The sequence below is a fragment of the Myxine glutinosa genome, chromosome 7 (genome assembly GCF_964187855.1).
Source record: "Myxine glutinosa chromosome 7, kmMyxGlut1.1, whole genome shotgun sequence".
NCBI classification, from domain to species: Eukaryota; Metazoa; Chordata; class Myxini; order Myxiniformes; family Myxinidae; genus Myxine; species Myxine glutinosa.
The window spans coordinates 165,969,837-165,989,968 of record NC_136267.1 but is presented as its reverse complement, the minus strand read 5'-3'; the positions used below and the strand labels follow the sequence as shown (position 1 = coordinate 165,989,968).

The following is a 20,132-nucleotide window of genomic DNA, read 5'->3' as shown; positions in this document are numbered from 1 at the left end:
AATAAGAACAAATACAATATTTTCATTCAGTGCATACTCAACCCCGATTGGTTATAAATTTAATATGGAACCAAAAAATCTTGTCTATTTACCTGTGTCAGGAAAAACCATATACAAAGTAAATTTTAGGATAACCGACCAAGATAATCGTATGATATCCTTTAATGATGAAATTATATCCATCAGAATTCACCTACGTGAAGTTTTTCAATAAATAAATAATGGTTATTGTGAGAAAACACGAGTTGGGAAAATATAAAATAATTATAGGGGATGGGATGTTCCTTTCACCATACTATAAGGGTGAAGGTATGTTTCTTGGTAGAGGATACTATAAACCAAAGAGACAACGGGGTGTGGGACATCAATTTAGAAATAAAAGAGATGGGATAATTGATACTCTAATGGGTATTGGTTCAACCATCCTTAAACATAAAGACCTAATTGGTTCAACTGCTTCAGCCGTGGGCTCAGTTGCGGGTGCTATAAAGAGTATAAAAGATGCTCAAAAGGAGTCTCATAAATTACAAGCAATCAAAGAAATTAAAAAAGGTAAAACTCAACTATCTTCACAAGAACGACAAAAAATCATTAAAATACTTGGGTCAGGGTTTCAACGATTTTAATGCTATATAAATACAAGTATGGAAGCGATTGATAGTATCTATGATTTGGATGATACGATTATCATTTCAAACTCTACTAAAAAGGAAGACTATTTTAAGGTAAATGCTATAACAGGAACAGACTGGAATTCAAACGGAACAAAAAGTTTTGAAATAAATAATCAACAAACTTACTTGAATATAGCTGATCGTTTCTTGCTGTGTAAATTTCAATTCACTAAGGCTGCGAATAATACTAATGCTACACTCGTAAATGATTTCTTCTGGAAAATGTTTGATAGTGTCCGCCTGTATATTGGAACACAAGAGGTTGAAGCGGTTGAATATGTCTCTGCTATATCTGAAATGATGAAATTTACACTATATTCGTTTAGTGATAGAATGGGTAAGGGAGCTGTTGAAGGTTTTATTCCTGATATGTCAACGGGAACAAATGCTGACCCTGGTTATAGTCAAAGGAAGTCAATGTATAATGATGATACAAAAGCAGAGAATAGTTTTACCGTAGCAGTACCTCTGAAAGGTATATTTGGATTTTGTGATTATGATAAAGTTTTGTATGGTCTTAAAATCTTTCAACTACAAAGAATGATAATGTAAATAGGTTGCTTTTTGGGGTTGAAAATGCTTTTGGCGACAATAATAAATTTGTTATTAATGATTTGTGTTGGTATATTAGTGAATATACTCCTAATCTTAAAACAGAAGAGATGTTAAATAGAAGACTTAACTCAAAGAAACCGCTAAATGTATCATACCTTAAAAGAAGATGTCAACACATTAAACTGGAACACACTAATAATAATAATAATAATAATGCATTTATTTTATATAGCGCTTTTCAGGAAGCCCAAAGACGCTTTGACAGAGTGCAAAACATAATGCATAGCAAAACATAAAAACAATTGCAAAAAAGAAGAATCAATAGGGAAATATTCAAAGCACAAAGGAGGGAGAAGGAGAGGAGATAGTCAGGGGTTAGATGCTGTGGGTTAAATGTTGAATGCAGTGTAGAACAGGTGGGTCTTGAGTGATGTTTTGAATGTGGTGAGTGAGGAGGAGTCTCTGATGGTGTGAGGTAGCGAGTTCCAGAGGGTGGGAGCAGCGATGGAGAAGGCCCTGTCCCCCCAAGATCTAAATTTGGTCCGGATGGGGGGGGGGGGTCAGGAGGTTGGTACCAGCAGAGCGGAGGTTGCGGGTGGGAGTGTGTCTGGAGAGGAGGTCAGCCAGGTAGGATGGGGCCAGGTTATGGAGGGCTTTGTAGGTCAAGAGGAGGATTTTGTACTGGATTCTCTGGGAGATGGGGAGCCAGTGAAGCTTGTAAAGGACGGGGGTGATGTGGTCACGGGTCCGGGAATGGGTGAGTAGATGGGCAGCGGAGTTCTGAATGTAGTGGAGTTTATTGGTGATTGTTGAGGGTGAACCATAAAGGAGGCTATTGCAGTAGTCCAGACGGGAAGTGATGAAGGCGTGGATGAGGGTTTCTGCAGCCACGGAGGAGAGGGATGAACGGAGACGGGCGATGTTTTTCAGGTGAAAGAAGGCTGTCTTTGTGATCTGTTTAGTGTATTTGTCGAAGGAGAGGGTTTGGTCAAAGATGATGCCAAGATTCCGGATGTGAGGGGAGGTGGATACTGGGAAACCGTCGATGTTGAGGGCAAAGTTATGGGTGGACTTGGTGAGCGTTTTTGGGCCAATGATGATTATTTCAGATTTATCACAGTTAAGTTTGAGGAAGTTGATTTGAAGCCAGGATTTTATTTCAGTGATGCAGTTTGTCAGGATAGAGTGGGTGGCGGTGGAGATGGACTTGGTGGAGATGAAAAGCTGAATGTCATCGGCGAAGCAGTGGAATTGGAGACCATGACGGCGGATTAAGTGACCGAGGGGGGACAGGTAAAGGATGAAGAGGAGGGGGCCAAGAACTGAACCTTGGGGGACACCTTGGGGGAGGGGAGCAGTGGGGGATTTGCAGTTATTGATGGAGATGAACTGACGTCTGTCAGAGAGGTATGATTTAATCCAAGAGCGGGCAGTGCCGGTAATGTTAAAGGTGGTTTCAAGTCGGGTGAGGAGGATGGTGTGATCGATGGTGTCAAAGGCGGCGCTGAGGTCGAGGAGGATGAGAATGTTGAGGTTGCCAGCGTCAGAGGAGAGGAGAAGGTCGTTGGTGATTTTGAGGAGAGCAGTTTCAGTACTGTGGTAGGAGCGGAATCCGGATTGGAATGTTTCATACAGGTTATTGGCAGAGAGGTGATGTTTGAGTTGAGTGGCTACAGCGCGTTCCAAAACCTTTGACAGAAAGGGTAGGTTGGAGATGGGTCTGAAGTTATTTAGGGTGTCAGGGTTTAGTCCAGGTTTTTTCAGAATGGGGGTAACAGCAGCAATTTTGAGGGATGGTGGGACGATGCCTGTAGACAGGGAGGAGTTTATTGTTGCAATGATAAGTGGAGAGAGAGCAGGAAGGGAGGCCTTGACAAAGCTGGAGGGGATGGGGTCAAGAGTGCAGGTGGCAGTTTTCATTCCGATGAGTTCAGAGAGGTCAGTAGGGGAGACTGGGGAGAATTGAGACAGGGGATGGCAGGATAAGGGGGGGCAGGTGGTTTGAGCAGGTGCGGCGGTGGTCAAGCTGTTGTAGATGTTTTCAATTTTGCGTTGGAAGAATGAAAGGAAGGAGATGCAGTTGTCTATTGTGAATGACTGGGTGGTGGTGTTCAGGGGGCTGAGGAGTTTGTTTATTGTAGAGAAGAGTGCTTTTGGGTTTCCGGAGCCAGAGTGGATAATTTGAGAGTAGTAGGCGGAGCGGGCACGGGAGAGGGCATCTTTATAGTGTTGTATGTGGTCCTTGTAGGCCTGGGAGTGAACTGTGAGACCTGTTTTATTGCGGAGTCTTTCAAGTTGGCGAGCACGAGTTTTCATCAGGCGGAGTTCAGGGGTAAACCAGAGAGCAGAATGGGTGAAAGAAACTGTTTTGGTTTTTATAGGTGCAAGTTGGTCAAGGCAGTTGGAGAGAGTGTGGTTGTAGTAGTCAGTGAGGTCAGAAGGGGTGTGGAGGTCAACGAAGGGAGAAGTGGACATTTTTTCAGAGAGGGTCGATGAGAATGAGGTAGGTGAAAGAGCGTTTAGCTTACGGAAGTTGATAGTGCGATAATGCCTTACTTGATAACTACCTACACTTGGAATTTGGGTGTTCTTGAAGGAAAGCCACGATACCTATGGCTCATTTTAAAGAAACCAGATGGAGAGGAGGGTACTGATAAGAATAATGCGCTGAGTGATAATGCTAAGGTGAAACAACTTCGGGTTTCTCTTGATGGAACATTTTATCCGCGAGATAGATTGGAAATTGATTGGGAAAAAAAAGATTATGCGGAAGCCTACAAGTCTTACCAAAAGGTGTGTGAAAGCAACGGTAATAATGAACCTATTTTGGATATGGTTGCGTTTCAAAAACTTTATACCATCTACGCAATTGACCTGAGTTCTCAAAAGGAAACTATTGTTACAGACGTGGCTTAGATGTTAGTTTACCGAGCGGTTTTGGTATGACCACGTCTGCACAAGTTACCGATTATACTCGACGTTGACGAAGCCGCGCCACGCTGGCTCAATAAGAAAAAGAAGACACCCGGCTGGATTACAATAACACAATACGACACCAATGTTTCGATTCTCAAGTATATTCGTACGGAAAAGGTTAGATTACAGGGGCTAGAGGTATATTACAGGAAGACAGGCACTTAGACACACTCTTATATTAACCCCGGACAGACGACAGACACACGGGACAACGGCTGACTCACACGGGGGTTTGATGGCTAGGAAAGGCAGGATCGATGGCTCCAGGTCCTCCTGGGCTCGGGGCAGGGTACAGTACGGTCCGGTCCGGTCCAAAGATGCGGAAGGTTGCACAGCGCTCGAGGTGGTAACGTTCTTTCTCCAGCTAGGGGCGCATCTGACTCAGCGCTCGCAGGTGGCTTTCCTTCTCCAAGCTGGGTGCGCATCTCACGTCACATCCGGCGCGGGGCCGCGTATATCCGGCGGGGAGTGACACGCCCTCGGCTCGTTAGCTCCGCCTCGTGGAATCGGCACGTTAGTAGGTGATAAATGTTGCTTCTGGGACACCTCCGTTTAACATGGGAAATCCCTATCTAATGTCATTTACCCCCCTGTTTTAAAAAAAATCATAAACACCTCTATTTCTCCCTCTATGAACCTATAATCCTTCTCGCCTTATGAACCTATAATCCTTCTCGCCTTATGAACCTATAATCCTTCTCACCTTATGAACCTATAATCCTTCTCGCCTTATGAACCTATGATTTTCTTCCTTTATGAACCTATAATCCTTCTAGCCTTATGAACCTATGATCATTCTCACTTCCATGTAAATTTTACCCTATTCCCCCCACTACCCCCTTAATGTAGTTCCTTAGACCACTCTGCTAATGAGCCTATAAATATATTATCTCTTTCTAACTTTTTTAAGAGTTCCATTCTCCTATAGAACTCATCCCCATCAAGTATATTTATAAAGTATACAGGTTCCTTAACCTTTTGTTGTGAAAGTATAAAGTGGTATGTTTCACGGAGGGTTCTTGTTTGACCTCCTCCTCTCCCACATACCATTTTAAAATTATAATATTTATTATCCGATTGATAACCATTAAAGTTCTCACTCCACTCTAATATATTTTTCTTCCCACCCTCCATTACCCCACTTAACAAATGAATACGTTTATCCATCTTGAGAACCTTCTGACCAGTGATTCTCTCAACCTCTTGAATCTGATATTTTTCACATTCGTTATGTTTTCCATTTATATACCAAGGTTGATTACACCTCCACTCTTTAGTCTGGTTGATACTTGGTTCTATCATTTATATAATAGTAAAAAAGGTGGCGGTAGCCCGTTAAAATCCCTAACCCCCCTTTTTAACTTATCACTTATATATATATATATCTTATATACTTATATAACCATAAGGGAGACGATCAATTCCATTTTCTAAAATAAACCTCTTATCATCAAAAGCCCCCAATGCTTTCTTATGTGTGGGCGGGGTCTGTGTGGGTGTGGTCTGTGTGGGTGTGGTCTGTGTGGGTGTGGTCTGTGTGGGTGTGGTCTGTGTGGGTGGGGTTTGTGGGTGGGGTCTGTGTGGGTGTGGCTTATGATTTTTTTTTTTTTTTTTTTTTTTTTATTACTACTAATTAAATTAGCTAATCTGGGTGGATGAAAGTATGGATGGTTGTTGTTTAATGAATTATCAGTTTTGTTTTTTGTAATTCTTGTGAGTAAAATGAACCCAAGATTTCTTCCCAATTCATATCATATAATTTGTAAGTCCAAGGCATAGTATCCATTACATCAACGATTTTGAATAATTCATTAGTCCATCTCTTTGTATAACCTTTCTCAAAATGACTTTTCCATCTGTATATTCTTACAATATCACCAACTTTGAACTTGGGCTTTCTCAAATTAATCTCCTTTTCATATTCTAATTTTGTAAATGTTTCTGATGGTTTTGATTTTGTTGATGAATGAACTGTATTATTGTAATTATCTACAATATCCTGAATAAAATACACCCATTTTTGGGAACCGAGTTGTGTGAATTTTTTATATAATTTCTCTTTTAAAGTACGATTAAAACGCTCAATAACAACTGCTTTTCCTTCATTAAAGGTGCTGTATAATTTAATACCCTCCCCCTTAAGAAATTTCATAAATATTTTGTTATAGAACTCTGTTCCCTCATCGGTCCACAGTTTCTTTGGTTTTCTTTTACTTTTATTAAATATCTGTTGGAAGGCTAACTTCAGAGTATAACCTCTCTTGTTTTTCAAAGGAACAACCCAAGCAAATCTACTCCTCAAATCAATAACGGTTAAAGCATACTTGTATCCCTTATCATTTTTTAGTTCGATTAAATCAGCGGACCATATGTGGTCGGTGTATTTAGAATAAACTTTCCTTCTTTTAAACTTTGTGATTATAGGTTTATGTAATTCATCAGCCAAAAGCTCCTCAGTCTTGATGACATCATGAGAGCCTAATAGTTTTTTGAGGGTGAATAACCAAGGCCAAGTTTCAATTTAGCATTTATCAAATTTCTCACAATAAACCTATCAACTTTCTCTCTCAACGTTGGATTTTGTATCAAAGACAAATTATACAACATTTCTCTGTCGGCTTTATGTTTTTCAGTCAATGTAGTGGTTTTCCCATAAGCAATATCATGCTTCATACACACTTCATCAACCCTATTTGTAGGTTTAGACCAAGGTTTAGGATTGTCAGCCTCATCTAATCTTTTATCCAAGTTTGTTCCTGGGCCACAGAAAGAATACCCTGGAAGGTGTAATTCCCCTGGAATTCCAGTTGTTGTAAATTTGCTACCTGACAAAAACTTTTGTATGTCTCCTCCACTTTTAGGAGAGATGAATTGACACTTTTTAGAACCACACACTTGACATATTCCTTTTTGATAAACTCTATTATTTTTAGCTTTAACATAAGAGATATTTTTAGATTTAGTTTTCTTTTTACATTTGAGACAATAACTCATATTTATTTATGAGAAAAAGTTCTACATAGTGCCAAAACCTTTTTGGTTTTCAACATATACATTTCTATCTTGATTTTTAAAACATAAAGAATCCTTAGAAATGACTTCACTCTCTCCTCCATTTATTTACAAATAAAACTAACTAAAGTCAATAACACCAACATCATCAACTATATGTTGTATATCTGCGCTCTGAATTCATTATAGCAAATTTAAAAACCAATAAGTTCGGAAGAGTCATTAATTCTTTATTTTCCTCTTCAGTGCGTTGAGATTTATTTATTTGTCGTAATACCTTCAATCTTTCATTAATCTCAGGAATGGTCATATTTTTATATTTTTCCTCCCTCTCCTCCTCCTCCTTTTTCTCCCTTTCCTCCCTCTCCTCCTTCTCCTTTTTCTCCCTTTCATCCTTCTCCTCCTTCTCCTTTTCCTCCCTCTCCTCCTTCTCCCTTTCCCCCTTCTCCTCCTTCTCTCTTTCCTCCTTCTCTTCTTCAACTCCTTCCTCCTTCTCTTCTTCAACTCCTTCCTCATCCCTTGCTACCCTTGAGTTTGAACCCCAAAGAATATTATACATATACTCATCTGGATTTTGAGATATTCTTGTATCTATAATTATTTTTCTCATAATAGGATACCAATAAGATTTGTTGACGATTTCTAAAAGAGTTTTATATTTCATAACTTTGAGAAGTTCATTTTTATTTAATATTTTAAACAAGTCTCTATTTGTGGGTTTAACAATATCAGTATAAGGCCAGTTTTTAATGACAAAATTCCCATGTATATGCTCCAAATCATAAGGTATGTAATACCGAGCACCCTTTTCTTGTAGGTATCCTTGAATACAAAAATTATAATTCTCTTGTAGTCTTCTTCCTGCCATTTATGTATCAGAAATATATGTGAGATTAATATTATGACAGGTAATACCACCCCATCTTCCCACTACCAAATCGGTTTGTATTCCTCGGCTTTCTATCCTTATCTCATTACCTTCCTTCTTTGTCATGCGAACCATCGCTATACTATCATATATTTTTCTTTTCTTAAAATCACGTATTTGTTGTTTGCTAATTGTACTTCCACATAAATCCTTATCTTCACCAAGTGGATAATATTCTTCTTTACGAGACTGATTTAAATCATGTAGGTCTTCTATGTTTATTGAAAAAGACCAATTATACCCTAAATCAGACATATCATACCCCCATTTATTAATTCGCATATTAACTAAATGTCCTTCTTTATAAAATTCAATTGTAAGCAGGTAGTTAAATTCAATGAGGAAAGGTGTATGGTCAGTATAACCAGGTGTTGTGGTTGTAAATTTTACTTGTTTAACAAAACGTGCTGTTTTCTTTAAAAATATATATTGTGATAAATCACTTAATCTAATTAAGTCATTCGCATCTGTAGGGTTTGGATAATTGATTAATTTATAAGTATTCTTCATATTAATATTTTTACTTACACTATATTTTTGTCGTTCAGCCTGTGCCTTTGTATAATAATTTGATAAATCAATATCCTGAGAGGATTTTCCAAAGATAGAACCATCTTTTCCAACATAAGTCATTTATATTAGATTAAAAATGATATCATAAAAATTTTCATTATTGTTGAGTTTAAATAATACATATAAACATAATTGACCACAACATTTAGAATTAATTTCTTGAACTTGAAATGTTTGATAAACACCATTCTGTAAGAATTGTATTACTTCAACAGGTGGTGGCATACCATAACTATCAAAATAATATTTATCCTGACTATTATGAATACAAACCCAATGAGAACCATTCTGTGTGTCTAAATTCATAATAATATTCTTTGTATTCTTATTTATATGTATTAATTCATCTCTCATACAAATAACCACATTATCAATTTTTAGTGTTTTACAATACTTAGCGAGTTCTATATTTGACGTTGTATTCTTTCCAAATTGTTTAAACCATTTATCCATTTATTTATGAGAAAGATACAATCCATTACCCCGTTTAGTTAGTTTAACACCCGCTTGAGCGATAGAGGAAAGCATATCTCCAACTAACAATCTAGCTTTATCAGGTAGACTTTCAAGTTTTTGAGCAAAATCTACAATTACACCACTTCCACTAATTTGTTTCTCCAACTCCTTGTTATGTCTTTCCAATTCTTTTTGAGCTTTTAGTTGTGCCTTCCTTTCGTTAGCAGTTTTTATCGCTGCTGAAATACCACCAGTCAATGCTCCCGCCGCACTTAAACCAGCAAATAAAGGAATTAGAAATGGGAGAAATCCTCCTATTGACTTGTCTATTGAATATTTCTTTAACATAGGTTTTGTCATTTTAATTTTAAGTGATCCAACATCATTTAGTGTTTTCACCTGCTCTCTTGTGAGTAAAACATCAATTCTTACAGCTCCTTTTCTTTGAAATGTATTAACATTAATAATACAAGGCTTTTGATTTTGAATACAAGATGTTAATTTATCAAGATTGATTTGATTAACATATACCCCTACCATTTATTTATGAGAAAAAACCTATGTGATATTAATCATAACACCATTATCTGTATTAATCTGTAATTCTGTTTCCTCCAAAAGCAAACAATAAGCATCAACTTCTTCATTCTCTCCTCTTTCAATGTATAGAGAAGTATCCACTCTATTAGACTTTATAGTTTCCTTTTGAGAACTCAGGTCAATTGTGTAGATTGTATAAAGTTTTTGAAACGCAACCATATCCAAAATAGGTTCATTATTACCGTTGCTTTCACACACCTTTTGGTAAGACTTGTAGGCTTCCGCATAATCATTTTTTTCCCAATCAATTTCCAATCTATCTCGCGGATAAAATGTCCCATCAAGAGAAACCCGAAGTTGTTTCACCTTAGCATTATCACTCAGGGCATTATTCTTATTAGTACCGTCCTCTCCATCTGGTTTCTTAAAAATGAGCCATAGGTATCGTGGCTTTCCTTCAAGAACACCCAAATTCCAAGTGTAGGTAGTGTGTTCCAGTTTAACGTGTTGACATCTTCTTTTAAGGTATGATACATTTAGCGGTTTCTTTGAGTTAAGTCTTCTATTTAACATCTCTTCCGTTTTAAGATTAGGAGTATATTCACTAATATACCAACACAAATCATTAATAACAAATTTATTATTGTCGCCAAAAGCATTTTCAACCCCAAAAAGCAACCTATTTACATTATCATTCCTTTGTAGTTGAAATCTAATTTTAAGCCCATACAAAACTTTATCATAATCACAAAATCCAAATATACCTTTCAGAGGTACTGCTACCGTAAAACTATTCTCTGCTTTTGCGTCATCATTATACATTGACTTCCTTTGACTATAACCAGGGTCTGCGTTTGTTCCTGTTGACATATCAGGAATAAAACCTTCAACAGCTCCCTTACCCATTCTATCACTAAACGAATATAGTGTAAATTTCATCATTTCAGATGTAGCAGAGACATAATCAACCGCTTCAACCTCTTGTGTTCCAATATACAGGCGGACACTGTCAAACATTTTCCAGAAGAAATCATTTACGAGTGTAGCATTAGTATTATTCGCAGCCTTAGTGAATTTAAATTTACACAGCAAGAAACTATCAGCTATATTCAAGTAAGTTTGTTGATTATTTATTTCAAAACTTTTTGTTCCGTTTGAATTCCAGTCTGTTCCTGTTATAGCATTTACCTTAAAATAGTCTTCCTTTTTAGTGGAGTTTGAAATGATAATCGTATCATCCAAATCATAGATACTATCAATCGCTTCCATACTTGTATTTATATAGCATTAAAATTGTTGAAACCCTGACCCAAGTATTTTAATGATTTTTTGTCGTTCTTGTGAAGATAGTTGAGTTTTACCTTTTTTAATTTCTTTGATTGCTTGTAATTTATGAGACTCCTTTTGAGCATCTTTTATACTCTTTATAGCACCCGCAACTGAGCCCACGGCAGAAGCAGTTGAACCAATTAGGTCTTTATGTTTAAGGATGGTTGAACCAATACCCATTAGAGTATCAATTATCCCATCTCCTTTATTTCTAAATTGATGTCCCACACCCCGTTGTCTCTTTGGTTTATAGTATCCTCTCCCAAGAAACATACCTTCACCCTTATAGTATGGTGAAAGGAACATCCCATCCCCTGTAATTATTTTATATTTTCCCAACTCGTGTTTTCTCACAATAACCATTATTTATTTATTGAAAAACTTCACGTAGGTGAATTCTGATGGATATAATTTCATCATTAAAGGATATCATACGATTATCTTGGTCGGTTATCCTAAAATTTACTCTGTATATGGTTTTTCCTGACACAGGTAAATAGACAAGATTTTTTGGTTCCATATTAAATTTATAACCAATCGGGGTTGAGTATGCGCTGAATGAAAATATTGTATTTGTTCTTATTCCATCGTTATAAGCACCATCAATCAAATCACAATGAATTAATACTGAATTTATACCGGAGGATATTTGAATGACATTATCACTGTAAGACGTCCCGTTAGTTTCAACCTTTTTTGAAGAGAAACCCAATAGCTCTCTAAACGATTTTTCAATGGTGAAATCAACTTTATAATTATTTTTAAGTTTAATAGTTGATTTTGAAGTGTGTTTTTGAATATCTATTACAATATTTTTTGGTTCATCACCTTTTTCTTTCATAAGGCGAGAGACTTCTGAAGATATTTGAGAAATCTCGTAAGCACCGGGTGAAACGGTTATAGTTTTATATCCACTTCCTGGATTATAACTAAACTTGTTGTTTTTCTCTGTGATATTAAACAAGGTATTATAAGTCTCCATTGACAACAAAGAAGCCTCATATTCTTTTTTGGGGTCAAGTTGTAGTGGGTAAGGGAATGAAGCTGTGTAATCACTCGTTGTGAAATTAAAACTAAGAATTGTGCTTCTCATCTTATTTAATATCTAATAAAATATCTTTGTATTGACATTTATTAATTATTTTCATATTCATCAACTGATCTAAAATGGCGGATGCTTCATTAAAACAATTGTTGTTTCCAGCCTTCTTACTACCTAACAACAATAATAACCTATTAACTAATTGTGATGGGTCATTTGGAAGAAAACTAACACCCGAACCAAGCTTACTTAAAGCATCAATAATATGTTTCTCCTTCTCATTCTTCTTACTTTTACCAGCAACAGAAACTCCATAATCAAGTGTGTTTAGCAACTCAATATACTCTCTATCTTCCTCTCTTTCCATTTCAAGCGGTTCATCAAAATAAGGTGAATTAGAATGTCCATCTTTTGTTAGAAGAAACATTAATCTTGGGGTTAATTCAACATTTGGTTGGTCAGAACTTAAGAACACCAATTTATCATTAAATATCAATAACTTTTCTTTCACAAGATGGAACTGTGCTGGTTCTTCTGTTGGAATGAGACCTGCTCTGGTTTTTGAACCCTTCAAATATTCATTGTTTTGAAGAGCTTCTACAATATAATTGGAAAGTTTATTTACCTTCTCAAGATGCCGAAATAATCCTTCATCATCATATTCTAATTCTCCAAGTTCTTGCTCTGTCATTTGACTAAAATCTTTGAGCATTTGAAATTTTTTTGGAGTAAATTCTACCATGGGAACTGTAGGTGAAATCGTTTGTTGAGTTTTTAAAAGTGGTTTAAAAAATTTCTCTTGTTTTCTTTCAAAGGCTTCTTCACCAGTTAGTTTCTGTCTCCTTTTCTTCTTTATGTCTTCCTGTTGCTTTACAACTTTTGAAAGCAACTCTTGATGTTCTTTAAACTTTCTTACTCTTTCTTCGGTATTCATTTTCTGTATTTATTTATTGAAAAATATCATTTAGTATCTCATCTTGTTTCACAACAATATATTTATATTTTCCGATCGTGTGTTTCATATTATTTTCAAATTCCTTCTTACTACGTAATGTAGAACAATTATCTCTCCAAAAATTATTTGTATCTATTGAATTTAACTTAAATAAAATAAAAGTATTAGCATTGTTTCTTATTGAGCGCCGAGGGAGTTGAAAATATGACTGACTAAGATAAATACAATTACAAGAAGAATGTCTCCCTCTTGTATAGTAGCTATCCATTACTGTTTGGTTTCTCTCATTAACACAATCATCAAAGATAACGAGGTTCTTTTTTGATTTATCTAAATCTTGAGGTGAAGGTATATCATCCGTATTATCACTGAGAATACAAGTTATGGGTTTTAGTTTTGATTTTGATTTCTGTGTATCACAAAATAATTGTATTATATCATCAATATTATAATCATTTAGTTTGTTTTGAAGTTTAAATAAACCGATAATGTCTTCCTTTTTAAGACCCGCATTAAAACCCTGTGAGAGTAGTTGATACTCAGGTTGAAAACTTGACTTTGTAAAAATTATTAAATTATCATAATCTAAAAAATTAGGACTAAGGAGCATCTTTAAAAGTAAACAGGTTTTTCCACATCCGCTTGAACCGACTATTAGACATCTCAATGAATTTGGAAGATTTTTATGGTTATTAAATTTTATCTTATTTTCCCAAACAGGTAAAAAATCATTCATTTATATATTTGGAAAACAAGTCATCTAACTTTTTTTGAGTTTTTTGAGAAACTCTATATTTTATCCTGAGTTCAGGTTTAATTTCAAAATAATCCATTATTTTGTTTATATAGTATCTTGTATTAACATTTCCATTAAAATTATTTTGAATAATAAATATCATTAAACCCTTATACATTTCCTCAATACAAATAGTCTCTTCCCTTGTAAGAAATGGTGTATTATCCCCATAATACTTAACATTCATCTCTCTTATTAATCTTGTAAAGTAATTCATTTTTGGTTCTAATTTAAAAGAGTTATATATTTTTCTATATTTTTTATTATCATTAATTAGAAGATAATCACAGAAAATACATTGTTTATATGCTTCTGATTCTGTATTAAGCCCCACTCTACCACAAGCCGGACAATTCTCTAATTTATCATATGGAGAGTCTGGAAATTCTAAATATCCTTCAGAATTTATCATATTTATATAGTAAAATTATACTTAAAACAAAGTGCCTTTTTTAGAGGCTTTTTTAAAGATGAAACTGTGCTTAAAGTAAAACACCTTTGAGCTTTTCAACTCGTTTTATGTATATAACTTTACTTAAACTAAACGCAAATTTATTAGCTAATAAATACAATGTTTCAAAACACAAAAGACAAATTTCAATCAATCTCTACTTCGGTGGAAGATATAGAAAAATATGTCAAAGATGTTAAATTGAACAAAGATAAATATGGAAATTTTTGGATTAAACCCATAATGGAGAATAACATGTGTCCTTTTATTAAATTTACAGGACAAGCTATGTTAATTAATAACTCTATTAAAGTAAATTTGACAAAAGTTTCTCCACTACTACTAACAATTTACTCAAAGCTTGAAAAGATCATTGATAAAGAAGCTTTGAAAATGAATGATAAAACCATCAACGATTCTAGAGGAAACATTTGTATATTCTTTAATAGACCCAAAGATGTGGGTGAAATTAATAATATGAATATTAGTGGTGAACTATCATTCCGTACTCTGATTATTAGAGATTATTTGAAAATAACATTTAATGTAAAAAATATTGTGGTTATTAGTTCTAATGAAAGAAAATATATAGATATTGATGGAAGTTTAATGGTATGTAAATGAGTGATATTAACAGTCAATACTCTGAGAGTTATTATACTGAGAGTCTAGGATCTGAAGATAGTTATGATACTAATAGTTTGTGTTCAAATGATAGTTATGAGAGTAGCTTTATTGATGACTCAGATAGTGAAATTGAAATTGATGAACTAGAGTATCTAAACTTTCTGGCTAATACATAGACGCTTTACTTTAAGTAAAGTTATATACATAAAACGTGTTGAAAAGCTCAAAGGTGCTATTTTCTGGCTTTCTGGGCCCTGTGCTATTTCTGGTCTTCATCAATGATCTCTCTGACTCTCTTGAAAATCCTCTCTATCTCTTTGCTGATGACTCTACTCTATGTCGCTCCATTCCTCATCCCTCAGATCAGCAGTCTGCAGCCTCCTCACTCTCTGCAGACCTGGACAAAATCACAGACTGGGCAAACAAATGGAACATGTCTTTCAATCCTGATAAATCTCACACTCTTACGATGTCTCTCCGAAAGGACCGACTGGACAACCCTCCCATCTACTTTCTCAACAATCCTCTCCAAGAAGTTCTGTCGCTCAAGCTTTTGGGTCTCACTATCTGCCATGATCTTTCTTGGGAAAACCACATTTCCAAGCTCGCCTCCAAAGCCAGTCGCCGACTGGGCATCCTCCGTCGTGCGAAGTCCTTCCTTGGCACACCTGAGCTCCTCACCACATACAAGGCTTTCATCCGCAGCTCAATGGAATACTGTTCCCCCCTCTGGGCTGGTGCTCCTGCCTCACACCTTGCTCGGCTTCACGCTGTTGAGGCCAAAGCTTTCAGAATCATTGGAATCTCCTGCGATGTAGTCAACTCCGAGGGCCTTTCACTCACTCACCGCAGGCAGGTTGGTGGTCTTTCTGTCTTCTACCGACTCCTCTCTGGCCTTGCTCCCCCAGAGAGGAGTTGGTTTGTCTTTTTTGTGATTATTGTTAGCTCTTTCACGAGCCTCGATCTTGTATACAAAAAAAAAAAAAAAAAAAAAAAAAGGTGTTTTACTTTAAGTAAAGTTATATACATAAAACGCGTTGAAAAGCTCAAAGGTGTTTTACTTTAAGTAAAGTTATATGCATAAAACGAGTTGAAAAGCTCAAAGGTGTTTTACTTTAAGTAAAGTTATATACATAAAACGAGTTGAAAAGCTCAAAGGTGTTTTACTTTAAGTAAAGTTATATACATAAAACGAGTTGAAAAGCTCAAAGGTGTTTTACTTTAAGTAAAGTTATATACATAAAACGAGTTGAAAAGCTCAAAGGTGTTTTACTTTAAGTAAAGTTATATACATAAAACGAGTTGAAAAGCTCAAAGGTATTTTACTTTAAGTAAAGTTATATACATAAAACGAGTTGAAAAACTCAAAGGTGTTTTACTTTAAGTAAAGTTATATACATAAAACGAGTTGAAAAGCTCAAAGGTGTTTACTTAAAGCACAGTTTCATCTTTTAAAAAGCCTCTAAAAAAGGCACTTTGTTTTAAGTATAATTTTACTATATAAATAAATATGATCAAAGCAACGTATTGCGATGTTTGTGAACAAGAATATAAACAATACAAAAGACACCTTAAAACTAACAAACACACATTTAATCTACTTCACCTACTATCTCCTATTCAGAAGGAAACAAAACACTGTTCTGCATGTAATAAAAATATCCTCAAGAAAGGCTTCGAAATACATCTTAAAACAATTCTACATTTATCAAATTTTATCACAACTAAAAACTCTGATGGCGCATTCAAAGAACATATTAAAATAAGAGTCTTTAACTTCAAACCTCCTGAACCAGAGTCTATAGTTGATGCTGTAGAAAGAGTTAAACCTGTTGTTCAAACGTTGATTGAAAAAACACTAAAAGAAATGAAACCACTTAAATTTTATATGGGAGTAAAATTAGAAATGACAAAGGACGAAGGAGTTATAGATACACCATACATGAGAACTGAGCCACACTTTATATCTTCATATCAAGATTTTAAAACATCAGGAGTCTATGATGAACTTATTAAACAAGAGCAAGATGTGGATAATTCAATCGTAGGAAGTGGATTCAATATAGGAAAAATTATTTACATAGACATTCATATTCTTAAATCAGATCCTCTAAAAGCTTCTTCCTACATTGATTTACCCAGTGTTATCAAAAATAGAAAAGCAGTTATCAATATCAAAAATAAAGACAATAAATGTTTTCTCTGGTCTATTCTAGCACACTTACATCCTCCACATTTTCATGATGAAAGAGTATCTCATTATAAAAAATATGAGAATACATTAAATACGAAAGATCTAAAGTTTCCGATGGCTTTAAATGATATTCCTAAATTTGAAAAGATAAATAATTTATCAGTTAATGTTTATGGTCTAACAGAAACAAACAGCATTCAGGTTTTAAAGCTTTCTGACAATTGTAAACAAACTCATATTAATCTTCTATATTTTAATTCAGAGGAAAATTCACATTATACATACATTAAAGATATTGCTAAATTAATAAAACCACAAGTATGTAAAAGAACAAATAAAATATATATTTGTTTGCGTTGTCTTAACTTCTTCCATACACAAGAAAGATTAGATAAACATTCAAATTATTGTGGTGAACATAAATCAACGGTAATCAATATGCCTAAAGAAGGCTCAAATATCACATTCAAAGATGAAAAGAAAAAGATCAAACATCCATTTGTTATATATGCTGATTTTGAAAGTATTCTAGAAAAAATAGATACTGCTTCTCCAGATCCAAAAGATTCATACACAAATAAATATCAAAAACATACTCCTTGCGGTTTTTGTTATTATATCAAATCATCCGTTGGTGATAAATATAACAAGTTAGAGGAGTATAGAGGCTCAAATACCCCAGAGGAGTTTGTGAAACGACTAGAAAAAGACTGTGTCCGATTAACCAAGATAATGAGAGAAACTAATAAACCAATGTCTTTGACGAGTGAACAGAAAAGGGAATTTAGAAAAAACAATGTTTGTCATATTTGTGAGGAAAAAATTGGTGAAGGTCTAAAGGTTAGAGATCATTGTCATCTCACTGGTAAATATAGAGGTCCAGCTCATCAAAGTTGTAATATTAATTATCAACTCCCCTCTTTCATTCCTGTCTTTCTTCATAACAATGCTCATTATGATACGCATCTATTTATTAATGAACTTTCAAAGACATCTGGACACATTTCAGCAATTCCTAACACAGATCAGAAATACATTTCATTCACAAAAACAATTCACACATCTCCTATTACTCATATCAGATTTCTTGATACATTTAAATTCATGGCAAGTCCATTGGCTAACTTGGTTCAAAATCTAAAAGAGTTTCCATGTCTTTCAGAGTATTTTTCAGATAAAGATTTTCTAACACAAAAGGGAATTTACCCCTATGACTATATGGACTCATTTGAGAGATTCAATGAAACACAACTTCCTTTAAAAGAAAATTTCGATAACAAATTAAACAACAGTCATATATCTGATAAAGATTATGTACACGCACAAAATGTTTGGGAAAAATATAACATCAAGAATCTTGGTGAGTATCACGATTTGTATCTCAAAACTGATGTGCTTTTATTGGCCGATGTATTTGAAGCCTTTAGATCTGTTTGTCGCACTGGATATGGATTGGATCCTGCTCACTACTACACAGCACCTGGATTGGCTTGGAGCGCGATGTTGAAAATGACAAAACAAGATTTGGATTTGATAACCGATGTCGATATGCTTTTGATGATTGAAAAGGCAAAAAGAGGTGGAATTTCACAAGTATGCTCGAGCAGCTACTCAAAAGCAAATAACAAATATCTTCCAAATTATGATTCAACGAAAGAGAGTTCTTACTTGATGTACTATGACGCAAACAACTTGTATGGCTGGGCAATGTCTCAAGCTCTTCCTTATGGGAAACTAAGATGGGTAAAGGAAAAAGACTACACAAAGGTTTTACAAGATGTATGTATCTCTACACAAAAACAATTGGATGATTCAAAGGTTGGTTATTATTTTGAGGTTGATTTAAAATATCCTGAAGAACTTCATATCAAACATAAAGATCTTCCATTTGCTTGTGAGAAAGAAAGTCCAAAGAAAGAATGGTTGAGTGATTATCAACGATCGTTTGATATAGGTGAATCAACAGAAAAATTACTTACTACATTATATAACAAGAAAAATTATGTACTACACCAAAGAAATTTGCGACAATATTTATCAAAAGGTCTAAGAGTAGAGAAGATCCACAGGGTTCTAAAGTTCAATCAAAGTCATTGGTTAAAGGGGTACATTGATTTTAATACACAAAGAAGAACAGAGTCAAAAACAGATTTTGAGAAAGACTTTTATAAATTAATGAATAATGCGGTCTTTGGTAAGACCATGGAGAATGTGAGGAAAAGACAAAATATCAGACTAGCAACATCTTGGGAACAAGCATCAAAATTAATTAATAGACCGAGTTTTACTAGAGCTGAGGTCTTTACTGAGAACTTTTGTGCGATCCATTTGGTTAAAGAGAGTATTGAAATGGACAAACCTATTTACATTGGAACATCAATTCTTGACTTGTCAAAGTCATTAATGTATGATTACTTTTATATTAATCTAAAATCAAAGTATAAGGATAATGTGTCATTGTTGTATATGGATACTGATAGTTTTATTTTGAAAATTAATACTGATGATGTTTATTCAGATATGAAAAAGGACATTAATATCTATGATACAAGTAATTACAGTCCAGAGAGTGAGTTGTTCTCTTCTAAAAATAAAAAGGTGATTGGAAAGTTCAAGGATGAATTGGGAGGAAATGTTATGAGTGAATTTGTGGGATTGAGGTCGAAGGCTTATGCTTATAAATACATTGTGAATAACGTTGAAAAGACTGATAAGAAGTTAAAAGGTATAAAGAAAAATGTCATTAAAGAAACAATAAACTTTAAGGATTATTATAACTGTTTAACAACAAAGAAAGAAGAGTTTAGAAAGATTAATGGAATAAGAAGTTATAAACATCAATTATATTCAGAAGAGGTGAATAAGAAAGCATTGGGGGCTTTTGATGATAAGAGGTTTATTTTAGAAAATGGAATTGATCGTCTCCCTTATGGTTATATAAGTATATAAGATATATATATATATAAGTGATAAGTTAAAAAGGGGGGTTAGGGATTTTAACGGGCTACCGCCACCTTTTTTACT

The 20,132-nt window shown here is 34.7% G+C and overlaps 2 protein-coding genes across 7 annotated transcripts in view; one reads left to right on the top strand and one right to left on the bottom strand.

The window, feature by feature from the left end:
• The window catches only part of LOC137413539 (striated muscle preferentially expressed protein kinase-like), a 170,696-nt gene that overhangs the window by 69,329 nt on the left and 81,235 nt on the right, over positions 1-20,132 (top strand). The window lies entirely within an intron of this gene.
• LOC144892878 (uncharacterized) overlaps positions 1,202-20,132 on the bottom strand; it is a 32,762-nt gene continuing 13,831 nt past the window's right edge. Inside the window, exon 5 of the mRNA XM_078781214.1 lies at positions 1,202-1,205. Within this exon, the coding sequence (XP_078637340.1) occupies positions 1,202-1,205 (4 nt within the window). The remainder of the gene's footprint in view (positions 1,206-20,132) is intronic.